The 27,379-nt window shown below is 40.6% G+C and overlaps 1 protein-coding gene across 3 annotated transcripts in view; it reads left to right on the top strand.

Moving 5' to 3' along the window:
- The window catches only part of tspan33a (tetraspanin 33a), a 46,582-nt gene that overhangs the window by 5,403 nt on the left and 13,800 nt on the right, over positions 1-27,379 (top strand). Inside the window, exons 2-3 of one of the 3 annotated variants that reach the window (XM_087999424.1) lie at positions 23,941-24,093; positions 27,115-27,172. In XM_087999424.1, coding sequence (XP_087855550.1) covers positions 24,067-24,093; positions 27,115-27,172 — 85 coding nt within the window. In that variant the 5' untranslated portion in view covers positions 23,941-24,066. Of the gene's footprint in view, positions 1-23,940; positions 24,094-27,114; positions 27,173-27,209; positions 27,305-27,379 lie in introns of all 3 variants that reach the window. The other 2 variants (XM_043713985.2, XM_043713984.2) reach the window with 2 other exon arrangements.

Below are 27,379 nucleotides of genomic sequence, written 5' to 3'. Positions count from 1 at the left end.
GTTCACCAACACCAACTCGAGACAATTAGAGATAGAAAGAAAATGCCAGTCTTGCCAATGATTGCTGCATCTTAGAACAAAGTAACGGTCTGATTCTTTTTTTTTCCACAAGTTTACAAAAGAAAACTTTAAAAAAAAGACCCAAGTATAAACATTGATATACAGTTAAATCTTAAATAAATGATAACCAAAATCTATCAAACAAGAAAACAGAAATACCAAGAGAAAAAAAGACAAAACTCAACTAACTACTCATCTAACTTACAACTAACCAGAGTATATCATTAAAATTCTTACATTATTCAAGAGAGGAAAAAAATCCAGCGGATAACGCATAAATTGAGCAGTGATATACATGCTCGGAATGTGTTAACATCAGATCACAACAAAACCCGTATTTATCCAAAACATCCTGGGCATAGAGCATATAAAATTCACAAAAATAAAAGCTCTTTAGTACATTCAGATCAGTATAATAAAAAAATCTATTTCTAAATAGTAAAAAAAAGTATAAAATGTATTTAAATTGAGATCTTCCTCCTTATTCCCAGGGGCATCACTTCCTTTCCAAAAAACCCATCATAACCTCTCCCAACCAGTGCTCCACCCTTGACCCAGGCACCCCACGATAGGATAAGGACATTAACTAGACCCCCTGGCCTAAAGGGGGGGGGGAAAGGAAATTGCTAAGTAAAGGATGAATAAATAAGCCCTTCTTCCCACCCCCCGCAGATAATATTAACTAGTAAGATAATGAAAGGAAAAAAAACGGGGGTGGGGGGTAGACCAGTGTGGGAGTAGGTCAAAACAATATCAATTAACTCTTATAGTTTGTCTGAGAGTCCAAAAGTTCCTTGGCCTTCTCCGGTGATCTGAAGTTAACACGGACCCTTCATGGCTAAAGCGTAGTGTAGCTGGGTAGCACAAGGAGTATTGAATGTTTAAATCCCTTAAACACTTCTTTGCTTCATCAAACGCCTTCCTCTTTCGAACCAAAGCTGGGGAAAAGTCCTGAAATAACATAACCTTGGATCCTTTATGAGTCATGGCTTGTGGACCTTTCCCAAGGCTTCTGGAGGCTTCCAAAAGCATCTGCCTCACCTTATAGCTCTGCAGCCGGAACAGGAACGGGCGGGGGTACTGGTTCGAGCCTGGCCCGCGTATTGTGACCCAGTAGGCCCATTCCACCCTTACCTGGCCTGATCCAGCCTCCAGATTCAATAACTGCGGAAGCCACTGTTCAAGGAACCTTATAAGCTGGCCTTCTCCTTCCTGTTTGGGAAGGCCCAGCAAACGAATATTTTTTCGACGACCTCGATTCTCGAGGTTGTCGGTGTGATTCTCTAAAGTCCGGACTTGCTGCTCGAGAGTCCGGACCTGATCCACGGCTGATTCTGCAATGGCCTCGGAGGTCGTGGCCTTTAGCTCCGCCCCTCTGACTCGGCATTCAATTTCTTTGATGTCTCACCCGTGCTTTTGAGCGCGGCCGAGAGTGAATTCCACCGACTTCGGGACTCTTCAATGAAAGCATTGAGTTTGGAGTTTATTTCTGCGAGGCTTGCCACCGTAGGTAAGTCCCCCGGGGCGGCTGCGGATGCCTCTGCTGCAGCTGGGGAGGGTGGGGGAGGGTCTCCTGCCTGCTGAGAACTGTGGGCTCCTTTCCCCCTAGTCATTTTTACAGGAGACTGAACTGTATAAATTTAATACTAAACCACAAATTACATTAAATAAAAACTATTTTTAGTTGATTTGGTGAGTGTGGTGGGGGAGGGTAGCCCACTTTGCCTAGGTCTTGGGAGGAGCACTATAGACTCAGACGTGGTGAGTCGCTGCCATCTTGGATCTCCTGGTCTGATTCTTAACCTTCTGGCCTCAGGGCGGGGACATTATCACTGTGTCACAAAAGCTTCCAGTTAGCTTTTATATATTTGTTTGGTCCCTCTTCTTTACTGGGTAGAGAATGTTTTTACAGGTAAGTATGCTATATATTAACAGCTAATAGGCAATGCTTTTCAAAATAAACAACTCAACAAAAATGGAATAAGTTTTCGATAGACCATGCTATTGCCAGTGTTCTTTTTGCCTTTGTGTGTGATCTGTTTGCACTGCATTGTCCCATTAAGAATGTTGGATGGTCATGGGCTCCACAGCTTAGTGTGACCAATGCCCTGATACCACACATCAGTCATTACCCTTGACCTCTTTGCAATGTCCCAAATGTTTGTAGAATTTTGGGTATAAGTTGCTTGTGGTATTTCCAAAGTTGCAACATCAAGTGTATATATTTGACTGTAAGGCACTTTAGGAAATATTGAGATCATGAAAAACACTTGTGAAATTCTTTCCGTTCTTTTAAATTCATAAGTCCCCTCACCTCTCCATATTGTGACTAGCTAATGTCAGTGTCTGTTTGTCCCTTCTGTCCTCCTTAGCCCTGTAATTCTTCCCAAAGTCTCACAGCATTATTTGTTTATTTCTCTTAGATTACATGCATCAAATGTCCCAACCCACCCCCACTTTGTGATGGGAAAGACACTGAATATCTGTTGGCACAACCTTTCTCTACTATTGTTAGAGTGTGAGGAGGAAAACAATGAAACAAAGATTACAAGAAAAGAAAGTTACTTTTTTGCCTTTTTTCACCAAAAATGCAAAAGAAATTACAATGTATTATGAAATGGGAGTTGAAGGAAGAGAATGATCAGTAATTTGAATGTGTTGGGTTTAATAACAGTGTATCTCTAATTACCTAGAGTTATTGACAGGCACTTGCGGATCAATCTGAAACTGGACACCCATTGAACCTCATTCTTAGGGATACTGTCTGGATTCCATGATTCTATGAAACACAGGGAACAAGATGGAGCAACTTTTTCCAACTGCGTTGAGAGCTTTCTGTCCCAGAAACAGGCTGGAATACAAAAGCATGGAAGTTATGCTAATCATGTAAAGCTCTGATTAGCATCTATTAGAATGTTGCAATGCATTTGGGTATTATACATCATCGAGAGTATGAGCCTTGGAGAGGGTGGAGCATGAGTTCACAAGAATGATGAGGTGGGGGTGGGGTGTGAAGAGGATATATGGATTGGGTTGTATAGATTAGGCTATTTATTTTAAAACCAAGATTGATTTTTTTAAATTTTGGTAAGGACATTGAAATATATAGAACCAACACAGTTACTTGGAGTTGAGATACAGTTCAGCCATGATCTAACTGAATGAAGGGAACGTCTCAAGCTGCTGAATGGTTTTCTTCCTGTTCCATATCCAGAATCTGCAGGGCCATCAGTGCAATTATCCTGTTTCTTTAAATGTAGCAGTTGTGCCAAAATTGTTGTAAATGGAGAATATCATGCTCCCCTCCTCCCACTGTTTACGGCTCCTACTACAAGCTATTACATAACTACTATAGGCTTACTCTTCCTATCCTCCCTTCATGGTGCAGAATTGAATCCTGATTAGATGGGTTTTTATAATATGTTCAGTGATATTGGTTTGCCCTGTTTTATAATGGACTCCATTTATCAGTTAAAACCAATTACTGAGGGTGGCTCACTGAGCTGTGTTGAATATCCCTGGATCATTTGTTAAATCTGTGAGGCAGGGCGGGGGACAGTACTTCCTTCTCAGACAGGACTGGAGGAGGAATGGTGTCTCTCTCTCTCTCTGGGGGAGCTGGGGTGGAAAGACAAGTGAAAGTGAGAATAAAGTTGGACCAAAAACAGGGCAGCACATTGGCTCAGTGGTGAGCACTGCTGCCTCACAGTACCAAGGACCTGGATTTGATCTCCGCCTTGGGTGACTGTGCAAACCCCACACAGACATACTCCCCATGTCTGCATGGGTTTCTTCCAGGTGCTCCGGTTTCCTCCCACAGTCCAAAGATGTGCAGGTTAGGTGGATTGCCCATAGTAAATTGCCCATAGTGGCAGGGTCGGTGGGTTAGCCATGATAAATGTGGGGTTATGAGGATAGGGAGGGGCTGGGGAGTTTGGAAAAGATTTGTAGCTCAGGTTCTGGATGTAAGTTTGCTCACTAAACTGGAAGGTTCATTTTCAGATGTTTCATCACCATACAAGGTAACGTCATCAGTAGGCCTCTAGTGAGGCACTGGTGTTATGACTCTCTCTTTCTATTTATGTTTAGGTAACCTAAATACATAAAGTGGGTGATAACACCAGTGCTTGACCAGAAGCTCAGTAATGTTACCTAGTATGGTGACACAACTTCTGAAAATGAGCCTTTCAGCTCAGCGAGCAAACTTACATCCGTAGGGAGCGGTATTAGTTCTGGTTTTGGGTCTGGGTGGGATGCTCTTCCGAGGGTCAGTACAGACTCTATGGACTGAATGGCCTCTTCCATGAAATACAGGGAACAACATGGAGCAACTTATTCCAATTGGTTGTCAGCTTTTTGTCCCAGAAAGCATGTAATGATGACACCGATTACACCTGTTATTGATGATGAACTGCACTGATAAAAGACAGCTACGTAAGTAATCCAAAGAAACATAGCCCATCAGTACCCAATTCAATTACTGTACCCATCCCCATGCACATGTTCACACAGGCATGGACTGAAAAATAGTGTCCTATGCAGGAGAACACACAGATACTTGCACATACCCAAGCATCTATAAGCTTCATCTTGCACACGTGAAATCTAACTCCCCTGCCTCACCCCACTGCCTCCAACGCTTGATCCCATTATAACAGTGCAAAAGGATAGTGAGGACATTCTGCCCCATTTGATAGGAAGCTCAGATGTCTGTCATCTAAATTCATTGGATCATTTAAATAAACTGCATCTATTATTTTGCTAATATCCATAGTGGGTACTGTCGAAATCCCTTCTTGCAATGTTTACAAGTTGTATCAGCATGCTGAAAATAGCAGTATGCGCTTCTCCCTGTCCAAACTAAACAAGAGCACATATCATCCCTAGCTCCTTTTTGAACTGGTTATCTACTCTGACATTCACCTAAGCCTAATGTCAGGCCTAGTGCTGAAAATTAATGTCTGTCTAATCAGTTGATGCTGTCTGGAACTAAGAGAGCTTACCTATATTTTTGTATCTTTGGCTGTTCCTTATCTGAGGCTTTGGATCCAATGTACACTGGACACAACTTTTCCTAGTCAAACAGGACAAAACAATGCAGATCGTTGAGACTGCATGTCAGGATGTTCAGGCAGATTTCTCCATAGGATGATTTTTAATCCAGATTGATGATTGAGAAGGTGAATGAATGAATGAACTCTCAGACCTGGCTTCTTCCATCCTTCATTACATTCTCTCCACCACTTCCTGGCTCCTCTCCTGATAGTGACTGGTTCTGGTGAATAGACTGACAGGCTCTGGTTCAACTCTGCCACTTACTTTGGATCTGGAGAGGTTCAGGTCAGGGAGGGAAGAGAATGGGAGATCAGAAAACTTCAAGTGAGACAGACCCTGTAAAATCTGGCAATCTTGTGAGTATGAACTTCCTGTCAATGCTCATGACCTATTTGACTCTGGTGAGTATCACAGCCACCTTGATCTCAGCCAATTTGGATCTGAGTGAAAGGACAGCATTTGCCTCGCCTTTGAACCTGCCGGTCAGCTATGTTCAATTTTAGAGGTTGAACAACTTTGTTTTGTTTTAATAATTGATCCTGATCCATGTCACTCCTTAAGAGCTCCACAACAGTATAGACACAATGATCCTGCTGCAAATCCCCCTGTTGATGCACTCTGATTCAGGCTTGATGGTGAACAAAGAGGGTACAGACTGTAAACCATGCTATTGCACAGTGGAAATTGCATGCCAATTGCAGCAATGTGCTGAGAATAGAAAAAAGTGAAAGCTCCTGATTTAAACCAGGACCACTAATTGCTTGAGATGCAAGGATGGATGGATGGTGCTTAATTCTCCTGCTCATTTGGAAATGAAAGCATCCCTGCTGATTCCCAGTAAGTAGAGTAAAAGATCAATGGCAAGGGAAATGTAGTCAGGCTGTTTCTCTTTTTGAGGGGGATGGCATAGAAAGGGGGGTGTTTATGTGGTGAGGGGGGCATTCTTTAATCACAGCCCCTTCCCATAGTGTGTCTCAACATTATTTCTTTATTCAACAACTTGGATTTGCCTCACGGCACCTTTTTATTATCCCAAACAATTCACCCACTTTCAAAAGGTTTGCTGATCAGAGGGCAGTGAGTTTCTGAATGCTAATAAGCTGTGGAAATGAAGCTTCAAACCTTAATGCCAGGTGTTTGCTCAGTGGGTAGCATGCCTACTTCTCAGTCCAATGGTTAAATTTAAGTGCCACTACACAGAGCCCAGTACAGGACAGGATTGCCCTTTCTGGTTGATGTAAAAGACCTACTAATGCTATTTGAAAGAAAAAAATAAGAGTTTTCATTGATGTCTTAGGTACTATTTAATCCTTCATTTAACAAACTGATTTTTGTTTCCCTTAATCATATGTAGTGAGATTCTGCAGTATGAAAACTTGCTGACACTTTTCTTGACATGATCCTTCAAACTAAGACCTTGTCTTGATATTGCATCTTCCCTGACTTTGCCACGTCCTAAAGTACTGTACTGCTGAAGAAGTGAGGTTTTTGAGTTGCATCCTTCTTGTTATTATTGACAACTTCCAAATGATTGGAGGAGAGAATCCTGGCAATTTTAGCAGAACAAGAATAAGCAAGCAGGATGGCAGTGCTGCCATTATTCCATGTATGAACTGTTAAAATGCTTCCCTTTTTAGACAGTATGATGTCTGGTCCATTTTCCAGATGGAGTTGAAATGCAGGTTAATTTTGACCTAATTGAATGGCAGAATAGATTCAAATGGCCTCGTCCTGGTCATGAGTAATTTTAAAATTAACATGTAGGTGCAGCAAGCAATGAAAAAGATAAATGGTGCATTACATAGAACATAGAAAAATACAGCGCAGTACAGGCCGTTTGGCCCTCGATGTTGCGCCGATCCAAGCCCACCTAACCTACACTAGCCCACTATCCTCCATATGCCTATCCAATGCCTGTTTAAATGTCCATAAAGAGGGAGAGTCCACCACTGCTACTGGCAGGGCATTCCATGAACTCACGACTCGCTGAGTAAAGGATCTACCCCTACCATCTGTCCTATACCTACCACCCCTTAATATAAAGCTATGCCCCCTCGTAATAGCTGACTCCATACGTGGAAAAAGGTTCTCATTGTCCACCCTATCTAAATCCCTAATCATCTTGTACACCTCTATCAAGTCACCCCTAAACCTTCTTTTCTCCAATGAAAACAGCCCAAGTGCCTCAGCCTTTCCTCATGCGATCTTCCTACCATACCAGGCAACATCCTGGTAAACCTCCTCTGCACCCGTTCCAGTGCCTCCACATCCTTCCTATAATATGGTGACCAAAACTGCGCACAATACTCCAGTTGCGGCCGCACCAGAGTCTTATACAACTGCAACATGACCTCAGGACTCCGGAACTCAATTCCTCTACCAATAAAAGTCAGTACGCCATATGCCTTCACCGCACTATTTACCTGGGTGGCAACTTTCAGAGATCTGTGTACATGGACACCAAGATCCCTCTGCTCATCCACACTACCAACTATCCGACCATTAGCCCAGTACCCCATCTTTTTGTTACTCATACCAAAGTAAATCACCTCACACTTGCCCACATTGAACTCCATTTGCCACCTTTCTGCCCAGCTCTGCAGCTTATCTATATCCCGCTGTAACCTGACACAACCTTCCTCACTGTCAACAACTCCACCGACTTTCGTATCATCCGCAAACTTGCTCATCCAACCTTCTAGCCCCTCCTCCAGGTCATTTATAAAAATGACAAACCGCAATGGTCCCAAAACAGACCCTTGCGGAACACCACTAGGAACTGCACTCCAAGATGAACCTTTACCATCAACTACCACACTCTGTCTTCTTCCAGCCAGCCAATTCCTAATCCAAGCCTCCAACTCACCCTCAATGCCATACCTCCGTATTTTTTTGCAGTAGCCTACCATGGGGAACCTTATCAAACGCCTTACTAAAATCCATATACATTAGCCTTCATTGCAGAGGTTTTATGTGCAGAAGTAAAGATATCTTACTGTTGTATAGAGCCTTAGTGAGACCTCACCTGGAACAACGCTCAGAACACATGGGAGGTAGTGAGCAGATTTGCTCCTGAATCCCCAAATTACTCCGAAAAAGTCACTCTCAGGCCTGACCCATTAGAGGTTGACGCCATAGTGCAGAAATATGAGGAGCTGCCTCTCTAACCACAGCTTGGATTTCTTCCATGCTTGCAATTGATATGGTCATTAGTGAGTCCCGTTTGCTGGAAACCACTAGCTAGTGGGATGAGACAAGGTCCATGAGCAGGGGAGCTGAGAGCTAGGAGGAAAAGTATCTGCCTAGAGTTACCATTGGCTAGAATGCAGGGCCTTTTGCTGAGTGTGGGAGTTTCATCTCCTGGGTCCCAGGTTGGGACATTCTGCCAGAGGAGGGTAGGGTTGGGAATGAGAAGGAGGCTTCAAGAGATTGGAGAAGGAGGCTGCAAAGAGATGAATGTAGCGAAGGATGTTAAGAGAGAGAGACTGTAAAGGGGGAAGAGTAGTTTTACACCTACCAACAAAAGAATACGCAACCAACTGAAATCCAAAGAAACTTCAAATCAGCAAATAATAAATTATTTGCAAATGAATGTGGAATCCCCTGTTTAGGGCAGTGTATGTTTAAAAAGTACTATATTGGGTATGGTGGAAGGAATCTAGTACCCTAATGTAATGAACACTCTCAATTGCTAAATTTAAATCTGCAATTGAGATCTAAGATGCACTATATATAGTTGTAACAGCTCATTTAAAATGTTGCAACTTTGTATAAGTGGGATGGAAACTCGTTAGCTGTAAATTCACCAGTCTGAAAGGTGTGTTCAGAATGATGACCTTTTCAGTATAGAAGTGAAGTTATTTTTTGAAACCGAATTTCTAACTTCTGTCTGTTATTTGTACCAATTTAAATGCGTGGCATCTATATGAAATTAATGTTTTCCTTGTGCTGTGGCTTAAAGTTTTTAATAGAGACTTGGTGCTTTAGGATATTAATGAATTATTTTAATTCTGCTTGCATAAGAGTCCAAATACCTCTGTCAACATATCCAGAAGGCATTGTTACAACATAACTGCATCACCTAAGAGAAATTTAGGGTTTAAAAAAAAAAGTAGCCCCTGAAAACCTAAAACTTACCCTCAAAAATCTTGACGCCCCCAAAAGCGAAAAATATTTTGACTCTTGATGTGGAGTCTTGAGTACGGTTTTCTACCCTTTATTGAGGAAAGAATATGCTTGCCATAGAAGAAGTACAGTGGATGTTCACCAGATGAATCCCTAGCTCTGCATAATTATCTTATGAGGAGAGAACCAGGAGAGTGAGTCGATATTCCTTAGACTTTTGCTGCAGTTGTATAGGGCCTTGGTAAAGCCACATCTGGAGCATTGTGTACTTCTGGTCACCTTTATCTGAGAAAGGGTGTCTGGCTATGGAGAGAGTGCATTTAAGGTTTATCAGACTGATTCTTGGGAAGGCAGGACTGACTTATGGAGAGAAATTGGATCAGTTCAGACTGAGAGGGGATCTCATGGAAACTATTAAATTCTAGCAAGACTTTATAGGGTAAATGCAGGAAGGATGTTCCAAATGACCAGGGAGTCCAGAGCCAGGGTCTCCGTTTAAGGATATGCAGTAGGCCATTTTGGACAGAGCCGAGAAGAAATTTCTTCAGCAATGAGCCTGTGGAATTCTCTAAGGAAAGCATTTGAGACTAAAACATTGAATGTTTTCACGAAGTAGTTAGATATAGTTCTTGGGGATCAAAGAGCATGACAAGAAAGCAGGAACAGGGTACTTAGTTGGATGAATGCACGTGATTATACTGAATAGTGGAGGATACACAAAGAGCTGAATGGCCTTCTCCTGCTCCTGTTTTCTATGTTTCTATTAATTTTGGAAGAATGAGGGGTGACTTCTTTGAAACTGCAAAATATTGAATATGGTGGATATAGTTGACACTTTTCACCTGTCTGATCCTAAAACTAGTGGGCATAAATAATCTCAGAATAAGGAGTCAATCATAAAAGACTTGACCGAGGAGGAATTTCTTCACAGACCATGGCAAATATTTGGATCCTCTGTGCCAGAGAGCTGTGAAAGCTCAATCATTGAGCAGGTTCAAGACGGAAGTGGCTAGGTTTCTGAGACTAAGGGATATCATGATAGACGTTGGGCCGTGATTGAATAAAACAGCAGGACAGATTTGATGGGCTGAATAGCCTACTGCTGTTCTTATGTTTCTAAGAATGATACTTGAAATCCATGTGTTGCTTCCTAGTTAGTTAGATCTGGGATGATAGGCAAACAAGCCTTACTGCAAATTATATAGGCAGCAGAGAGAGTTTTGAATGGTCTCAAAAGTCTATGGAAGAATAGAAGCCAGCCACGAATACACTAAAGTAGTCCACTCACTAGAAATAAAGCAGTGGAGGAGGATTTCAACAGCAGATAAACTGTTAGGCAATATTATGTATTGGTGTAGAAATATGGTCTGAAACTGATTTTGGGGTCAAATGCGACCTCCAGGCTGAGAACCGTCTTGTTCAGCTTTGGATATTTGCTAGAGAGAGAGAGAGAGATGGAGACAGTAGCTTTAATGGCGTTGCTGGTTGGCACTGAAGTTAGTGGTCTTCCCAGTATTTTATTAGGGAGAAATTTGTGTTCATATAGTATTGAATGTTAGATGAGCATTCTGAAAATGTAGAGGTAGAGATGGTAGTTCAGTGAGATAGGGGTTGGTGACTGGGACCTGGGGAGAATTAGTGAATGTGTAGAAACTGATGCTATGCTTTTGGATGGTGTCCACCCAGGGGCATGTAGGTGAGGGTGTCAAATATTAATCCTTGAGGGACATGAAGGTTAGTAACCAAATACCCTATTAGGTCAAGAAGCTGGAATTAAAAAGAAGTTTACAATAAATCTTTGTGTGAGAAGAAACTTCCAAGCACAACAAATCTATCCGGCTTTTGCACCATTCCTTCTCTTACTCCAGGTATTACTGTGCTTTACCTTCAAAATGTCTCTTCATGCTTTTGATAGAATGGAACAAAATCATAAATTACTGGAAAAACTCAGCAGGTCTGGCAGCATTTATGGAGAGAAAGCAAACTTAACATTTCTGCTCCAGTGACCCTTCTGCAAAACTGAATGGGGCTTCGAAAAATTTGGTATATTTGCTAGAGAAGGAGTGGGGTGTGGATGCTGATTTCCAGCATCTGCGTTTCTTTTTTTTTTTGGATGGAAAAGAGCATTGAGTTCAAAATCCAGACTGACACTCCAGTGCTGTACTGAGGGCATTGTTTTGTTGTCTCGGGTATTGTCGTTCAGATGTATGAGGACCTGACTCTCTTCTCAGGCGAACTGTGGCATTGGTTTGAAGGATAGGAAGATTTCCCTGTATCTGAGCTACTATTTATTTTTTGGCTGATCCCTAAAGCAGATTGTCTGGTCATTCAACATAATACTGTTTGTGGCACCTTACTATATGTAAATTGGCTGCTACTTTTCCTTCCATTGCAACAGTGACCATGCAAAATTACACATTGAAAATCCTGGAAGTACAGGTCATGCAGCAAATATGGTCACTGCATGTTTCAGATCTGAAAAAGAATGTTTCAGATCTGTGACTTTTCATAGGAAACTGTTACACATTGAAGGGCATTAAAAAGTCAGAGTCACACATCATTGAAACAAACCTTTCAATCCAACCATGTTCCCAAACTAAACTAGTCCCACCTGCATGCGCTTGGCCCATTTCCCTACAAACCTTTCTTATTCATGAACTTTTCCAAATATCTTTTAAATGGTGCAACTGCACCTGCATCTGCCACTTGTCTGGCAGTTAATTCCACACATGAGCCACCAAAATGTAATACCTCACATTCATTCATATTAAACTCCATCTGCTACTCCTTACCCATTAACCCAATCGATCAACATTTCTTAATATCTTCGATAACTTTCTTCACTGTCTACCACGCCACCAATTTTGGTGTCCTCTGCAAACTTACTAACCATGCCTCCTAAATGGATGTAGGTTTGCTCGCTGAGCTGGAAGGTTCATTTCCTGACGTTTCTAGAGCCTCCAGAGGCCCACTGAAGATGCTACCTAGTAGGGTGATGAAACATCAGGAAATGAACCTTCCAGCTCAGCGAGCAAACCTACATCCAGAATCTCAACCTGAGCTACAAATCTTCTCAAAACTCACTAATGCATCCTATATTTTCATCCAAATCATTTATATAAAATTACAAACAAAAGTAGACCCAGTATTGATCCCTGTGGATTACTGTTGGTCACAGGCCTCTTGTCCAAAAAACAAGCCTCCACGACAACTCTGTCTCCTACCATAAAGCATTAGTTATTGTCTTAGCTTTGATTGTGAAACAGATGTAGCTGTGGTGCCCAGATGTGGTTTGAGTGTTGTACATTTTCCAAAGGAAAATAAGCATTGTTTTTGAGAAACATTTTAAGCTCTACACCAAAACTGGGAGATTCTATCCAATTAATTCAGCCTCCAGCCAGGAGCGTCCTCTGATGCAGCCCAGCTCTGCACACCTATTGCTGCTTCTGATCTTAATATGGAAAATCTATCTAATGGCCAGCATGTTCCACTGTCTCTCATTTCAGCCTGATTCAATTCACCATGCTTCCTGAACTCTCAAATCAAGGCTGTCTGCATAAGACAACACATTGATTTCTGAGTTAAGGCCACCATACTTAAAAGCACCCTGACATTCACAGGAATTCTTCAAGATTTGCAATCAATGCATTTTGTTTTAAGGTGCTCATACTGTTTATTTTGGTGAAATACACACATTTTCTATAAAACTCTGCATACAACATAGTAAGTTTAAAAATCACACAACACCAGGTTATAGTCCAACAGGTTTATTTGGAAGCAGTAACTTCGTTAGGTGGTTGTGGACTATAAGATTGTAAGAATTTATAGCAAAAGTTTACAGTGTGACGTAACTGAAATTATATATTGAAAAAGACCTGGATTGTTAAGTCTCTCATCTTTTAGAATGGGCATGTTGGTTTCAGTTCTTTCATATGTAAATCGCAAAACTTTTTTTAAAGGTTACATTCTCAAGTGAACCTGTTGGACTATAACCTGGTGTTGTGATTTTTAACTTTGTTACATCCCAGTTCAACACCGGCATCTCCAAATCATCACTACATAGTAAATGCAACTCCTATGTGCGTATTTACTTGAACATTTACAGTCATTCAGTTACTAAGGAAGCAAGCCAGACACCACAATCAAAAGATAGTCTCACATTCTGTATCTTTCCAACAAAGCTACAATTGCTGCCTGTAGAATACTTCATTTTCTTTTGCATTCCTCATTAAAGTAATTTTGAAGTTTCTTTTTGCTTTCCCAATTGATAGATTTCCCTGTCACTTCAATGGATGACTATTCAGAAAAAAAAGAAACTAGTTTTCTCTAGATTGATGTTATCCCAAATGTGACATTAGATCAAGTCTTGTTTGAATAGACAAATTACAAATACTGCATATGAAAGTAGTGTTGATGGGATGACTCGAGGCACTGTATTTGTGCTGCCCTCACTTGTTCTGAAGACATGACTGTTTTCCTCAATTGTTGAAATTGCTTGATGATAGAGACTTGACATTGAACAATGCCAATGGAGCTTTCTCACCATCTCTGTGAACCAACTTGGAAGCTCCAAGGTTGGCTTTCAAATCTTGATTATATCCTATGGTCCAGTTTGCTGTATTGGCTGTGCAGTATTGGCTTTGGTGTCTGAGAATGTTCCATGAACCATGTGGCTCACATAGCAATGCTGAGATCTGATGAATATGCTTTTGGTGTATGTAACACTTTGCAAAAACCCCTGAGTTAAGAATTTTGTGCTTGTTACAAACCAACAGTGAAAATAAAGTGCTTACAATTACTCTGATGCTGGTATTGCGTCTAAGTCTCAAACGCCTAAGAAGTGATGCAAGTACCATTGCCTGATCTCTGTTCTGAAACAAACTCAATGCTCTTTCCAAAGTCTGAATGACCCTGTGAAACACCTGAGCCTGTTTTTGTAAAGTGAACTTTCCTAATTACATGCAGAGAACATTTGACAGGGAAAGAGATTTTGGACAAACCAATGATTGCTGACATCATGGTTCACTCGAATACCTTCTACCTTTCTTCTCCCAATCTAACATCATAACTATTTATTTCATTCTTCTTCATCTGCTTGTTTCGCTTCCCTTGAAATATATCTATTGTTGGCTCAACCACTTCCCACAGCAGCAAGTTACAAATTCTTGCCACTCTTTAGGGTAAAGAAGTTTTTGAGTTCTTTCCAAAATGCTTTATATTCCACTTTCTCCTTCTATTCTTTAACAATATGTTTATAGTGTGTGCCTTTGTTTTTCTTTATTTCACTAGTTGTGTTTTCTCTTTTATTCATCCTGATACATCATTACTGGGTAGATGGTTTGATATCTAGCTGCATGAGAGATTTAAGATAACTGATGAAAAATTTGGTCAGAGGTCAGTTTTAAGCTGCATCATAAATGGAAGAAGTCAAGAGAGGTAGGGGGAAGAGGTTTCAAACCTTTGATGCTTGACCGCTTGTTACAAGCGCATATGGAGGGATCAAAAAAAAAGGGATCTACTGGAGACTAGAAAAAGTAAAGCTACCATTGTGCTAACAGACCAAATGCTGCCCTCTCATTAGAGAGAGACATGACTGGTGGTGGTTTAGTCTAAGGGTAACTATGCCTCAGGCAGTGCATTTGGGTTTTCCAGGGTTTTTAGAGCTGGAGGTAACTTACATAGGTAGGGAGGGTAGGTACAATACTGATTAGATGCAGAATAATATATAGAATCATTTTAAATGTATAAGTCAGTAAAACTGACAAGTGGTACATAATATGAAATTTTGGGAAAGATTGAAATATATGGCTATCTATATGTATGTTAATTTGTGGATATTTATCAGCAGATTAGCACTTCCATTCCTACTCTTGAAACATGTTGTTTACTTCTCTAGTTACATGAATAGTTCAGTTTTTTTTCATTTGCTGTCCCAAATTTTTTCATTGTAAGCAACCATTTAGAGGTTGCACTGGCTCTCCTGAACACTGCCCCATTCGACACTCAAAGCAGGTAAAACATGAAGTTGAGAATAAAGCACCCTCTCCACTTTCATCAAGGTGTTTCACACAGATTAGATTCTCAGGAAAGATTTTGCGGTCCCCACTTTCATTTCCTCTTTGTAGTGACCTTGGACAGCTTCTTAGACGCTACAGCTACCTTTTATGGGTAAACTGTTCTTTTGCAGTAGAAGTGGTCATTGTATGTGCCTGACAGAGACCCAGACTGCTGTGTTGACTAACCAGATTGGGACATGTTGTACGCAAATACTCAGCTCCAGGTTTTTTTGTAGATTCATCTTACTGTTCCTGTGATGTTTTTTGGGCAAGTACCTATGCCAGAATCATAACTTTTCTACTGGTTTCATTTCCTTATTTCTAAAAGAACTTTGGGTTTAAAATTTAAGCTTTTGCAATCGTATTACTGATTTACAAAGGAAATAGTCAATGTTAGCTAAGGAGTCATGAGTTGATCATATGGAATATTGTCATTGCGTTACCCAATGTCTGTGTGTGGTTGTTGACAAGAACATGATGTTTTCAAAATTAAGATTAACAGATATTTTGGGATTGAGGATAGATTGAAAACAGATAAATGGGGTGGGTACAATTCAGTTGTGATCTAAATGAATGATGAATGTTAATATCATAAGTAATTAAGATTAGAAGAGAAACAAGTGGTGGTTGTTAATTGATCAATTGATTACCATGACCCAGCTGGGAAGAGTGAGAGTCAAAAAGTGTAGCACTGGAAAAGCACAGCAGGACAGACAGCATCCGAGGAGCAAGAGAGACGACATTTTGGGTATAAGCCCTTCATCAGGAAGGACTTATGCCTGAAACTTCAATTCTACTGCTGCTTGGATGCTGCCTAACCTGCTGTTTTCGATTCTGATTCTCCAGCATCTGCAGTCCTAACTTTCTCCCAGGTGCATAGAGTGTACTGCACTGGAATCAAATTTCACTACTTTATGAGCTATCACAAATGTATAAATGACCAATTGAATCACCAAGATGGTAACGTTACCTGAACTGGACTGCTATCCAAAACAAAAGGAACTTGCCAAATTCCATCAATAATCAAAAACACTTGTTAAATGATAGGTTTATTCAAAGTAAACAATTGGTAAAATGAATTACTAGCCACTATTGTGCAAGTTTAAACTGTAGCCCTATAAAGCCAAACACATGCTTCTTCATTTACAAATAGAACCGATGAGGTAGATAACTCTGCAGGAATGTCTTGAGTGGAAAATGTAATTAAAAAGAACAAACCATAGCACTGGAATGAGATGGTTCAGTTAGAATCATAGAATCCCTACAGAGTGGAAGCAGGCCATTTGGCCCATTGAGTCCACTTTGACCCTCATCCAGACCTGCCCCTTTACTCTTAATTCTGTAAGCCTGCATTTCCTATGGCCAATCCATCTAGCTCGCATATCCCTGGGCACTACGGGCAATTTAGCATGGCCAATTCACCTCACCTTAAGATCTTTTGGATTGTAGGAGGAAACTATAGCACCCAGAGGAAACTCACGCAGACACAGGGAGAATGTGCAAACTCCACACAGTCACTTGAGGTTGGAATTGAATCCAGGACTGTGCTGATGTGAGGCAACAGTGCTAGCCACTGAGCCACTGTGCTGCTTATTTTGATTTTAGTTTTTGGAGATGATATAATGTCTGTTGCAGAGCAATGGAAAATCCTCAAATCTGTCACTGCTGAATTGGTAATGGGTCTTTGCTTGAGTTAGGACCACTTCTGTTCAGTCTCCTTGAGTTTCTTCCCCATTTTGCTTGCAGGATTTCAGGAGGTCTGAGCTCAACTGCCTCCCTTCTCGGTTCTGTGACAAACTATAACTTAAAAATTGTAAAATCTATTGCGTGACAGCTTTTTAACCAGCTTGTGTCTCAAGGTATTGAATGCAGCTTCTGCACAAGTTACATGATCTATTGTAACCAATAAGTGAACACCACACCATTCATACAGAGGATTGTATTTGGAATTCCTTTAGGGAAGAATAACTGAGGCAAGATGTAAAGTGTTAACATTCCATTTTCCCATAAATGTTCTGTGAAGCTGATCCTTCTATCTACTTTTGTTTACTATTGATCATATGTACATGAATTACATCCTTATCAAAGGGGAAAAAACATCAAGATATGGCATTGGTACTGTCACTTCAAACACAAGCAGGATGAGGTGCAAAGTATCTTCAGAGAGATACTAATCAATTAGACACTGAGAAAGGTTTAGAACGTAAGAACCACGATCAGGAGTAGGCCATCTGGTCCTTCAAGCCCACTCCACCATTCAATAGAATCATGGCTAGTCTTTTTGTGGCCTCACTCCTCTTACGCATCCTCTCACCATAACCCTGAATTCGTTTACTGTTCAAAAACATTATCTATCTTAGAATCATAGAGATGTGCAGCATGGAAACAGACCCTTCAGTCCAACCCGTCCATGCCGACCAGATATCCCAACCCAATCTAGTCCCACCTGCCAGCACCCAGCCCATATACCTCCAAACCCTTGCTATTCATATACCAATCCAGCTTTAAAAACATTCAATCAGGAAGCCTCAACTAATTCACTGAGCAAAGATTCATAACCCTTTGGGTGAGGAAGTTCCTCCTCAATTAAGTCCTAAATCTGCTCCCCCCTAATTTTGAGGCTATGCCCTCTTGTTCTAGTTTCACCTACCAAGGGAAACATCCTCCTTGTTTCTATCTTATCTATTCCCTTCCTAATTTTGCAAGTTTCTATAAGATTCCCCTCATTCTTCTAAATTCCAATGAATATAATCCCAGTCTACTCAGTTTGTCCTCATAAGCCAATCCTTTCAACTCCAGAATCAACCTAGTGAATCTCCTCTGCAACCCCTCTACTGCAAATGCATCTTTCTCAAGTAAGGAGACCAAAACTGCGCACAACTCCCAGGTGTGGCCTCACCAGCATCCTCTACAGCTGTAACATAACCTCCCTGCTTTTAAACTCAATCCCTCATGTAATGAAAGACAAAATTCCTTTTGCCCTTCCAATCAGCTGCTGCACCTACAAACCAACCTTCTGTGATTCGCACTCAGGGACAGCCAGGTCCCTCTGCACAACAGCATACTGCAACTTTTCACTGTTCAAATAATAGTCCTCTTTTACTTTTATTTTTATGAGAATGGATGACTTTGCAATTATCAACATTGCACTCCATCTGCCAGACCTTTGCCCACCCACTTGCACTGAATGTATCCCTCTGCAAACTTTCAGAGTCCTCTGCAAACATTGCTACTCTATCACTCATCTTAGTGTCTTCTGCAAACTTTGACACACTACATATAGTCCCTAACTCCAAATCATCCATGTAAATTGTAAACAATTGCAGCCCCAATACTGATCCCTGAGGCACACCACTAGTCACTGATCAGGAATCAGAAAAGCACTCATTTAGCTCCACTCTTTGCTTCCTGTTATTTAACCAATCCTCTATCCATGCTAATACATTCCCTGCAACACCATGCATCTTTATCTTTTTGTAGCAGCTATCTGTGCAGCACTTTGTCGAATGCCTTTTGAAAATCTAGATACACCACACTTACTGGGTCTTCATTGTCCACTGCAATGTAATATTTTCATAAAATTCCAGTAAATTAGTTAAACATGACTTGCCTTTCATGAACCCATGCTGCATCTACCCAATGTCTTGTTATTTCTTCCTTGATAGATTCAAATATTTTCCCCACTATAGAAGTTATAATTCCCCATTTTCTTTTTGTCTACCTCCTTTTTTTTTTAATCATGGCATCACATTTGCTGTTTTTCAATCTGCTAGAACTGCCCCAGAGTACAGCGAATTTTGGAAAATTACCATTTGCTATTTCTCCAGCTGTCTCTTTTAGTACCCTGGGATGCATTCCATCAGAGCCAGGAGACTTGTCCACCTTAGCTCCATTAGCTTGCCCAACACTATCTCTTTCATGATAGTGATCATTTCTGGATCATTCTAGACCTACCTTAGTCCCCTTGTTGTTAATTACTGGTTATTCATATCCCCCCCACTGTGAACAGTGACACAAGATACCTGTTCAATGCCTCGGCTGTTTTCTTATTTCCCATTATTAAATCCCCCTTCTCATCCTCTAAATGACCAATGTTTACCTTAGCCACACTCTTTTTTTTTTTTCATTTTATCTATTTGTGGAAACTTTTGCTACCTGTCTTTATATTCTAAGCTGGTTTACTCTCATAATCTATCTTAATTTTCTTTATAGCTTTTTTTTTGTGGCTTTCTGTTGACCTTTAAAGGATAACCTATTAACATTTATGGACAAAATTTGTTTAAGTCAGAGGAAACATGGTTAGACTTGGAAAGATGTCCAGATTTGGGGCAAAGCATTACTAAGAAAGGAAAATTACAAAGAAGAGTAAGGATAATGACATTTTTTGGCAGAAGTCAAAAATGACAGAAACAACAATGACAGACTATAAGAGAAGAATTAATTTCAAACACCCAGATGTGACTCAATACAATTGCAAACAGTTCTTGGGTGCTGTGGCACCATAAGACCATAAGCCATAGGAGTGGAAATAAGGCCATGGGTCCCATCGAGTCCACTCTGCCATTCAATCATAGGTGATGAGCATTTCAACTCCACTTACCCGCATTCACCCCGTAGCCCTTAATTCGATTAGATTACATTACAGGGTGGAAACAGGCCCTTCGGCCCAACAAGTCCACACCGACCCGCGAAGCGTAACCCACCCATACCCTACATTTACCCCTTACCTAACACTACGGGCAATTTAGCATGGCCAATTCACCTGACCTGCACATCTTTGGACTGTGGGAGGAAACCGGAGCACCTGGAGGAAATCCACGCAGACACGGGGAGAACGTGCAAACTCCACACAGTCAGTCGCCTGAGGCGGGAATTGAACCCGGGTCTCCGGTGCTGTGAGGCAGCAGTGCTAACCACTTGTGACATAATTCCTTGTGACATAAGAATTTATCAATCTCTGCCTTGAAGACATTTAGCATCCTGGCCTCCACTGCATTCCGCGGCAATGAATTCCACAGGCCCACCACTCTTTGGCTGAAGAAATGTCTCTGCATTTCTGTTCTGAATTTACCCCCTCTAATTCTAAGGCTGTGTCCACGGGTCCTAGTCTCCTCGCCTAACGGAAACAATTTCCTAGCGTCCACCCTTTCCAAGCCATGTATTATCTTGTAAGTTTCGATTAGATCTCCCCTTAATCTTCTAAACTCCAATGAATACAATCCCAGGATCCTCAGCCGTTCCTCGTATGTTAGACCTACCATTCCAGGGATCATCCATGTGAATCTCCGCTGGACACGCTCCAGTGCCAATATGTCCCTCCTGAGGTGTGGGGCCCAAAACTGGACAAATGGGGCCTAACAAAGCTTTATAAAGTCTCAGTAGCACAACGGTGCTTTTATATTCCAACCCTCTCTTGAGATAAATGACAACATTGCATTTGCTTTCTTAATCATGGATTCAACCTGCATGTTTACCTTTAGAGAATCCTCGACTAGCACTCCCAGATCCCTTTGTACTTTGGCTTTATGAATTTTCTCACCGTTTAGAAAGTAGTCCATGCTTGTATTCTTTTTTCCAAAGTGCAAGACCTCACATTTGCTCACATTGAACTTCATCAGCCATTTCCTGGACCACTCTCCCAAACTGTCTAGATTCTTCTGCAGCCTCCCCACTTCCTCAGTACTACCTGCCTGTCCACCTAACTTCGTATCATCGGCAAACTTCGCTAGAATGCCCCCAGTCCCTTCATCGAGATCGTTAATCTATAACGTGAACAGCTGCGCCCCCAACACTGAACCCTGCGGGACACCGCTTGTCACCGGCTGCCATTCCGGAAAAAAAACCTTTTTATCCAACTCTGCCTTCAGTCAGACAGCCAATCCTCAATCCATGCCACTAGCTCACCTCGAACATCATGGGCCTTCACCACCTCAGCAGCCTCCCGTATGGCACCTTATCAAAGGTCTTTTGGAAGTCTAGATAGACCACATCCACTGGGTTTCCCTGGTCTAACCTTGTCACCTCTTCAAAGAATTCCAACAGGTTTGTCAGGCATGACCTCCCCTTACTAAATCCATGTTGACTTGTTCTAATCCGACCCTGCTCTTCCAAGAATTTAGAAACCTCATCCTTAACGATGGATTCTAGAATTTTACCAACAACCGAGGTTAGGCTAATTGGCCTATAATTTTCCATCTTTTGTCTTGATCCTTTCTTGAACAAGGGGGTTACAACAGCGATCTTCCAATCATCCGGGACTTTCCCTGACTCCAGTGACTTTTGAAAGATCTCAACCAACAGTGGTAGAGTCCCTATCTTTAGGCCAGAATGCCCAGGTTCGAGTGCCAACTGTACTGGAAACATTGCACAAAATGTCCAAACAAGTTCCAAGTATTTGCGAACAATAGTTAGGGTCTTGTTGTGCAGTTAAAGTGTCCATGCATCTGGAATTTTGACCTTCTATTGCTATGAGGTTGGAGTTTTTTGAACAGGGAAGTCATGTTATAACTGTATGTGGTATTGGTGAGACCACACCTGGAGTACTATATACTGTTTTGGTTCCCTTATTTAAAAATGGTATATTAGCACTCATAGCAGTTCAAAAGATATTCACTAGGCTGATTCCTGGGATGACTAATCATGATCAGCTGAACTGCTCAGGCCTTTATTCGTTAGAATTGAGAAGAATGAGGGGTGGTCTTAATATACTAGATTCTGGGAGGTGACTTGACACAGTAGATATTGCGATTATGTTTCCACTAGTAGGTGAATCTTGAACTAGGGTATATAGTTAAATAATAAGAGGCACTTATTTAGAACTGAGAGGCAAATGAATTTCTTCTCCTAGTTGATAATGAATGTTTGGAATTCTCCACTCCCAGAGAATTGTGAAGGCTAGCTAATTTACGGTATTTAAAGAGGAGCTGGATAGATTTTTGAAATTTGATGGGTATGTTGAACTGGCACAAAAGAGAAGTTGAGGCCTGGGGAAGATCTGCTATGATCTTGTTGAATGATGGAGTCACATTGAGGGGCGGAATGGCCAATACCTGCTCTCATTTCTTATGTTCTCATGCCCAGGTTGTACAGACTGAGCTTGTTTTCACTGGGGTTAGTGAGGGGTAACTGTATTAAAATATATAATATCTTGAATTATCTTTACAAGGTAAACATTTAAAATAATGTGAGTGACTCCAAAACTAGGGTGCACTGTTTTAAAATTAGAGGTCACCCTTTAAGACCGATCAGAATTTATTTTCTGAGTGTTGTGACTTTGGAATTCTGCCTCAGGAAACAACGCCATTAATTATTTTAAAGGCAGAGGTAAATAGATTGTTGTTAGATATGTGAATCCAAGGTGATTGTAGGTTGATGGGAATGTGGGATTGGAGATGAGCCGAATCGGCCGTGATCTTATTGAATAGTGGAGCAAACCCAAGGGGCCAAATAGTTTATTTCTGCTCCTATTCTGAACTCATGTGGAACATACAATGTGATTCAGATTTGGGATTGACTATGCACTGAAGTCACAAAAAAAGAGTCTTACTTCCAGAAGTAGAAAGAAGCTGGGGTAAGCTACTTAATCAGCACAAACGTTGTATCAACTGAAATAATCTTAGTGTTTTAATAAATAGTCTTAAGCTATCAATGAAAAAAGCTGAAATGAAACTGAATAACAAACATAAGGTGATTGTTTTTGGGAAGTTTGTGTGGTTTATAGTTTACATAATCTGGACCTAATTGTATTCCTGGGAATTCCTCTAATCAAAGTGTTAATGGCATTAGGTGATAGGGGTCTCCAAAAATTTAAAAAGCCTACTAAAGATTAGAGTTGGGGACCAAGAATAGTCTTAACATGTAGATGTGATCAGTGTTTTTTAAAAATAAAAGTATTATTGTGGCCTATGTTGAGTCTTACATTAATGAGAGGTTTTAATGAAGTTGTGCAATGTTCTTAATGATATGAGGTAAGGGGACATAAGTTATCTTGTGCTTCATAGACTTGGCAACTATATTTATTCAGTTTACAATATTATATAATAGAAAAGAGGAAAAAGGTGCTTGTAGGCAAAATAATGAAGAAATACTTCATGACTGGACTGGGTACACTGGTTAAATTCATCATTCAGTGCTTGCATTTAACCAAGAGTAAGGATAAAGGTATGTGTAAAATATGAACATTTATGTGATGAATATAGCAAAGAAATATCCATTTGGCACTGGTGTTTGAGAAAGAAATTGTGTGGGAATAGATTAGATGCTTTTCAAAGTTTTAGTGGACCAATGGGGCGGGGGGCTGGTTTCCCTCCATATCAGTTGGGTTTGGGAGAAATTGTAAAGAAATTGGTGATCACCCCTGGATGGGGAAAGAACAGCAATTAGCTCACTTTCTGAGCACTTGAAAGCCTGCATTGAGGGAGAAGCTTATTTATTTCAGGCTGAGATTTCAGAAGAAGTTTGTCGAGCCTTGCAGCATTGTGAGGCCATTAAGGACATTCGAATGCCCAAAGTCATGACCTTACTACAAATGAGGAATTCGTTAAGATGGAAGATGACATGTGCAAGCTTACTCCTCCAGGAAGCAAACAAATAATATTTCCACAACAAGTAATGTTTATTGAAATTAGCCTCTTGATACCAACAGAAACCACTTGGTCTGAAAACAGCACTTGGACCTCTGTATCAAAATGCCCAAATGTAAAGAAGCAAAAATTAGACCACACCAGTATAGTTTGTGGAACTGTGGGGTATACGTTTCAACATCCAAAGAATGGAAGAAATACTCCTATTGTTAAATGTGAGCATGTACTTTTACTCCTGTGATTGTTTGCATAAATACTATGGGAATTCAGTTATTTCATATCTAATTACAATTTCTTGAAAGATTTTCTATGACATTAAAGATTGTTTTGCCGACACCATAGTTTTATATGTGTAATGTTATTTAATCCATTAAACCAAATGCTCCTAAGTGGACCTTTCACTGGTTTTACTGGTATCACAAAACTAAACTGCCAGTCATCTTTATGAGCAGTAAAATCGATGTTTCGGGCAAAAGCCTTTCATCAGGAATAAAAGCAGAGAGCCTGAAGGGTAGAGAGATAAGGATGCTTATCTCTCAACCCTTCAGGCTCTCTGCTTTATTCCTGATGAAGGGCTTTTGCCCGAAACGTTGATTTTACTGCTCCTCGGATGCTGCCTGAACTGCTGTGCTCTTTTCCAGCACCACTAATCCAGAATCTGGTTTCCAGCATCTGCAGTCATTGTTTTTACCTAGTCATCTTTATGATCCATGTTTATGATTTTCATGTGTGATAAATTTAAAACTGGAAGTCAGTTTGCATGGGGCTTTATGAAAATTTGGTCATGAGCAGAGTTAGTCAGGAGTGATCTTGAATAAATAATTTTATGTCGGACATGTTAATGACATTTCTGTAAATAGAATCAGAACCTCACTAAAAAAGGATCGTGCATCGAGGTAGACAATAAAATTGGTCAGTTGAATTGATTGTGTATTCCGGCTAGACCCAATGTCAGTTATGATCTGTTGGAACTGAGGACCATGTTAAAACATTTTTAGGAGGTTCTGAGAGCTAATAAAACACTTAAGAAACTAAATTCCGAGAAATTCACCCTCCAGTTTCCAGCCTTGAGTGATCCAGCAGGTATGAAGTCATTGCTTCACCTAGCTCCCAGCTTGATGTTCTAGTCTGGCAGGGTTTATCATATTTTTGTTTGGAATAGTAATAAATGTGTTTATTAGACAGGAAGTTAAGAAACTAAGAAGGATAATTAAAAGCATCTTAGTTGCTGAAATACTGCTACTGATTGAAGCAGTTGATACCTAATGTTCTGAAAGAAATCCTATACAACAAAAAATGCCCGTAGAATGTTTTATGGATAATCATTCTCCTTCCTGGGCAATATTCAGTTGTGAAAGGATGAAAATTGACCTTGATAGTCTAAAGGAAACCTTGAAAATAATAAATTTCTAAAATAAAATGGGTTGATGCAAGACACCAATTTTCAGATTGTTTTACTAAAATAAATACTTGTCCTAAGAAATGATTAAATGTCTTCAGAGAAGGTCATTTTATGTTATAAGAACATAGAAACAAATAGTTTGGCACACTTTGTAATTGAACATCTTAAAATAGTTCTTTAGAGGGGAATTATAGAAGGTCAATTGTATTACAATACATTTTAGAATATGAATAAAAATCATTATCTTTATACTCAATTTCCTCATTTTGAAAAATATATCAATTAAAGAGAAGAGCATTAATTAATATAGCAAGCAATTAGTCAGAAAGGAATGGGTGATAGTTATTAAGTGATACCCAAGTATTCTAAAAGGAAACAGCTGGACTCATATGAGTGTGGTTGGATTGGTATAATTAATAGACTGACTTTGTGCAATGTTTGTGTCTTTTTTGTCTATGTTTAAAAATCCTGGTTAGAATCCAATAACCTGGGGGGGCTGAGTGACCTGTTTCAAACCATGGTTGAAGAGCTTCAGGGCTGAGGAAAGTTACTTAAACCCCAGGGCATCAATGTGGACTTCAACAGCTTCCTCATTTCCCCTTCCCCCACCTCATCCTAGTTTCAAACTTCCAGCTCCACACTGTCCCCTTGACTTGTCCGACCTGCCTAGCTCCTTTTCCATCTATCCACTCCACCCTCTCCTCCCTGACCTATCGTCTTCATCTCCTCCCCCACTCACCTATTGTACTCTATGCTACTTTCTCCCCACCCCCACCCTCCTCTAGCTTATCTCTCCACGCTTCAGGCTCTCTGCCTTTATTCCTGATGAAGGGCTTTTGCCCGAAACATCGATTTTGCTGCTTGTCGGATGCTGCCTGAATTGCTGTGCTCTTTCAGCACCACTGATCCAGAATCAAAGTTACTTAAGTTTGGAGGTGTCCAAATAATAGCCAATGGGGTCTGTTTGACCTCTTACCTGGCTGGCAAGCCCTTGAAATCCAAAAATGGTTGCAAGGTTCCATTGTTTGGGTGTATTTGTTCCAGTGCTAAGAATCTGATTGGACAGGAGTGAGTTCAAGCTAAAACATGATCCTCTTTTGTAAGAGGGTTATTGAGCCTATTTGGCTTCTTTAGTAAACAATATTCCCTCCTATCCATCGCATTGCCTGCACCAACTTGACGGACTCCTTAATTGACTTTTGAACCAATTACTTAGTTGACCAAAGGCCATTAGCACCACTTCTTAAAGACAGTTTTAGACACTCCTCGTTGGCTTTTCCAGTGATACTTACTTTGTCATCTCTGGCTGGATAGCTATCTCTTGAGTTTTATCACAAGACCCCAAACCAGCTGCCATTGGGCACTAAAACATCCAACTTCAGCATATACCTTCCCATCAGAAAGTGAACAAGCTCCTTTTGCCGAATGGTCTGTCTGTCAAAAAATTCCTTTATTACCCTCATCTCCTATGAGTTTTGAAAGAAAAACTAGTGTATATTTATTAAAATGTGCTGAATGAAATTTCATCTCAGTTTCACTTCAGTGGTGTCCTAAACATTGTTCTGGAGCCTCCGTGATTAGTCAGAGTGCTAGTAACCTTAAGAAATGCCACATCCTGAGAACCAATTACACAAAAATGTAATTGAGAGGCAATTGTCTCCCACTTGGGAAGATGGAGATTTATTATAACCTTTAAAAATCAGTCATTCCATCAAATTGCCTCATAGCTGTTGAGAAAGAAGCCAGACTAAAGTTGAACTTAAACCTCACTATAGTTAGCAATAGCATTATAATTTCCCTGACTAAATGTAACCTAATTGTTTATTCTTTCTAGAGTATTGCCATGGTGATGATTGCGATCGGTTTGTATGCCAGAGTTATGAAGCACGCGGGTGAGTGATGTGATGTATTATCATTTTATTTCTTCAGTGTTTCAGAAACTACTGGAGGAAAGGCAGAATTCTGGATGGGAAAGGAAGTCGGGGGGTGGAGGAAAGAGTTTTATTAGGATTGCAAAGCAAAAGGTGAGATTTGGATGAGGACAAGAGAAGATATGTGAATGGGGCTGGGATTAATTGGAATAGAGAGTTGAGGTTTGC

Source organism: Chiloscyllium plagiosum, unplaced genomic scaffold (assembly GCF_037043375.1).
Source record: "Chiloscyllium plagiosum isolate Xiang-an unplaced genomic scaffold, Cpla_swu_hap1 HiC_scaffold_23, whole genome shotgun sequence".
Lineage (NCBI taxonomy): Eukaryota > Metazoa > Chordata > Chondrichthyes > Orectolobiformes > Hemiscylliidae > Chiloscyllium > Chiloscyllium plagiosum.
The sequence above is the reverse complement of the archived record's forward strand: the minus strand, read 5'-3'. Positions and strand labels throughout refer to the sequence as shown.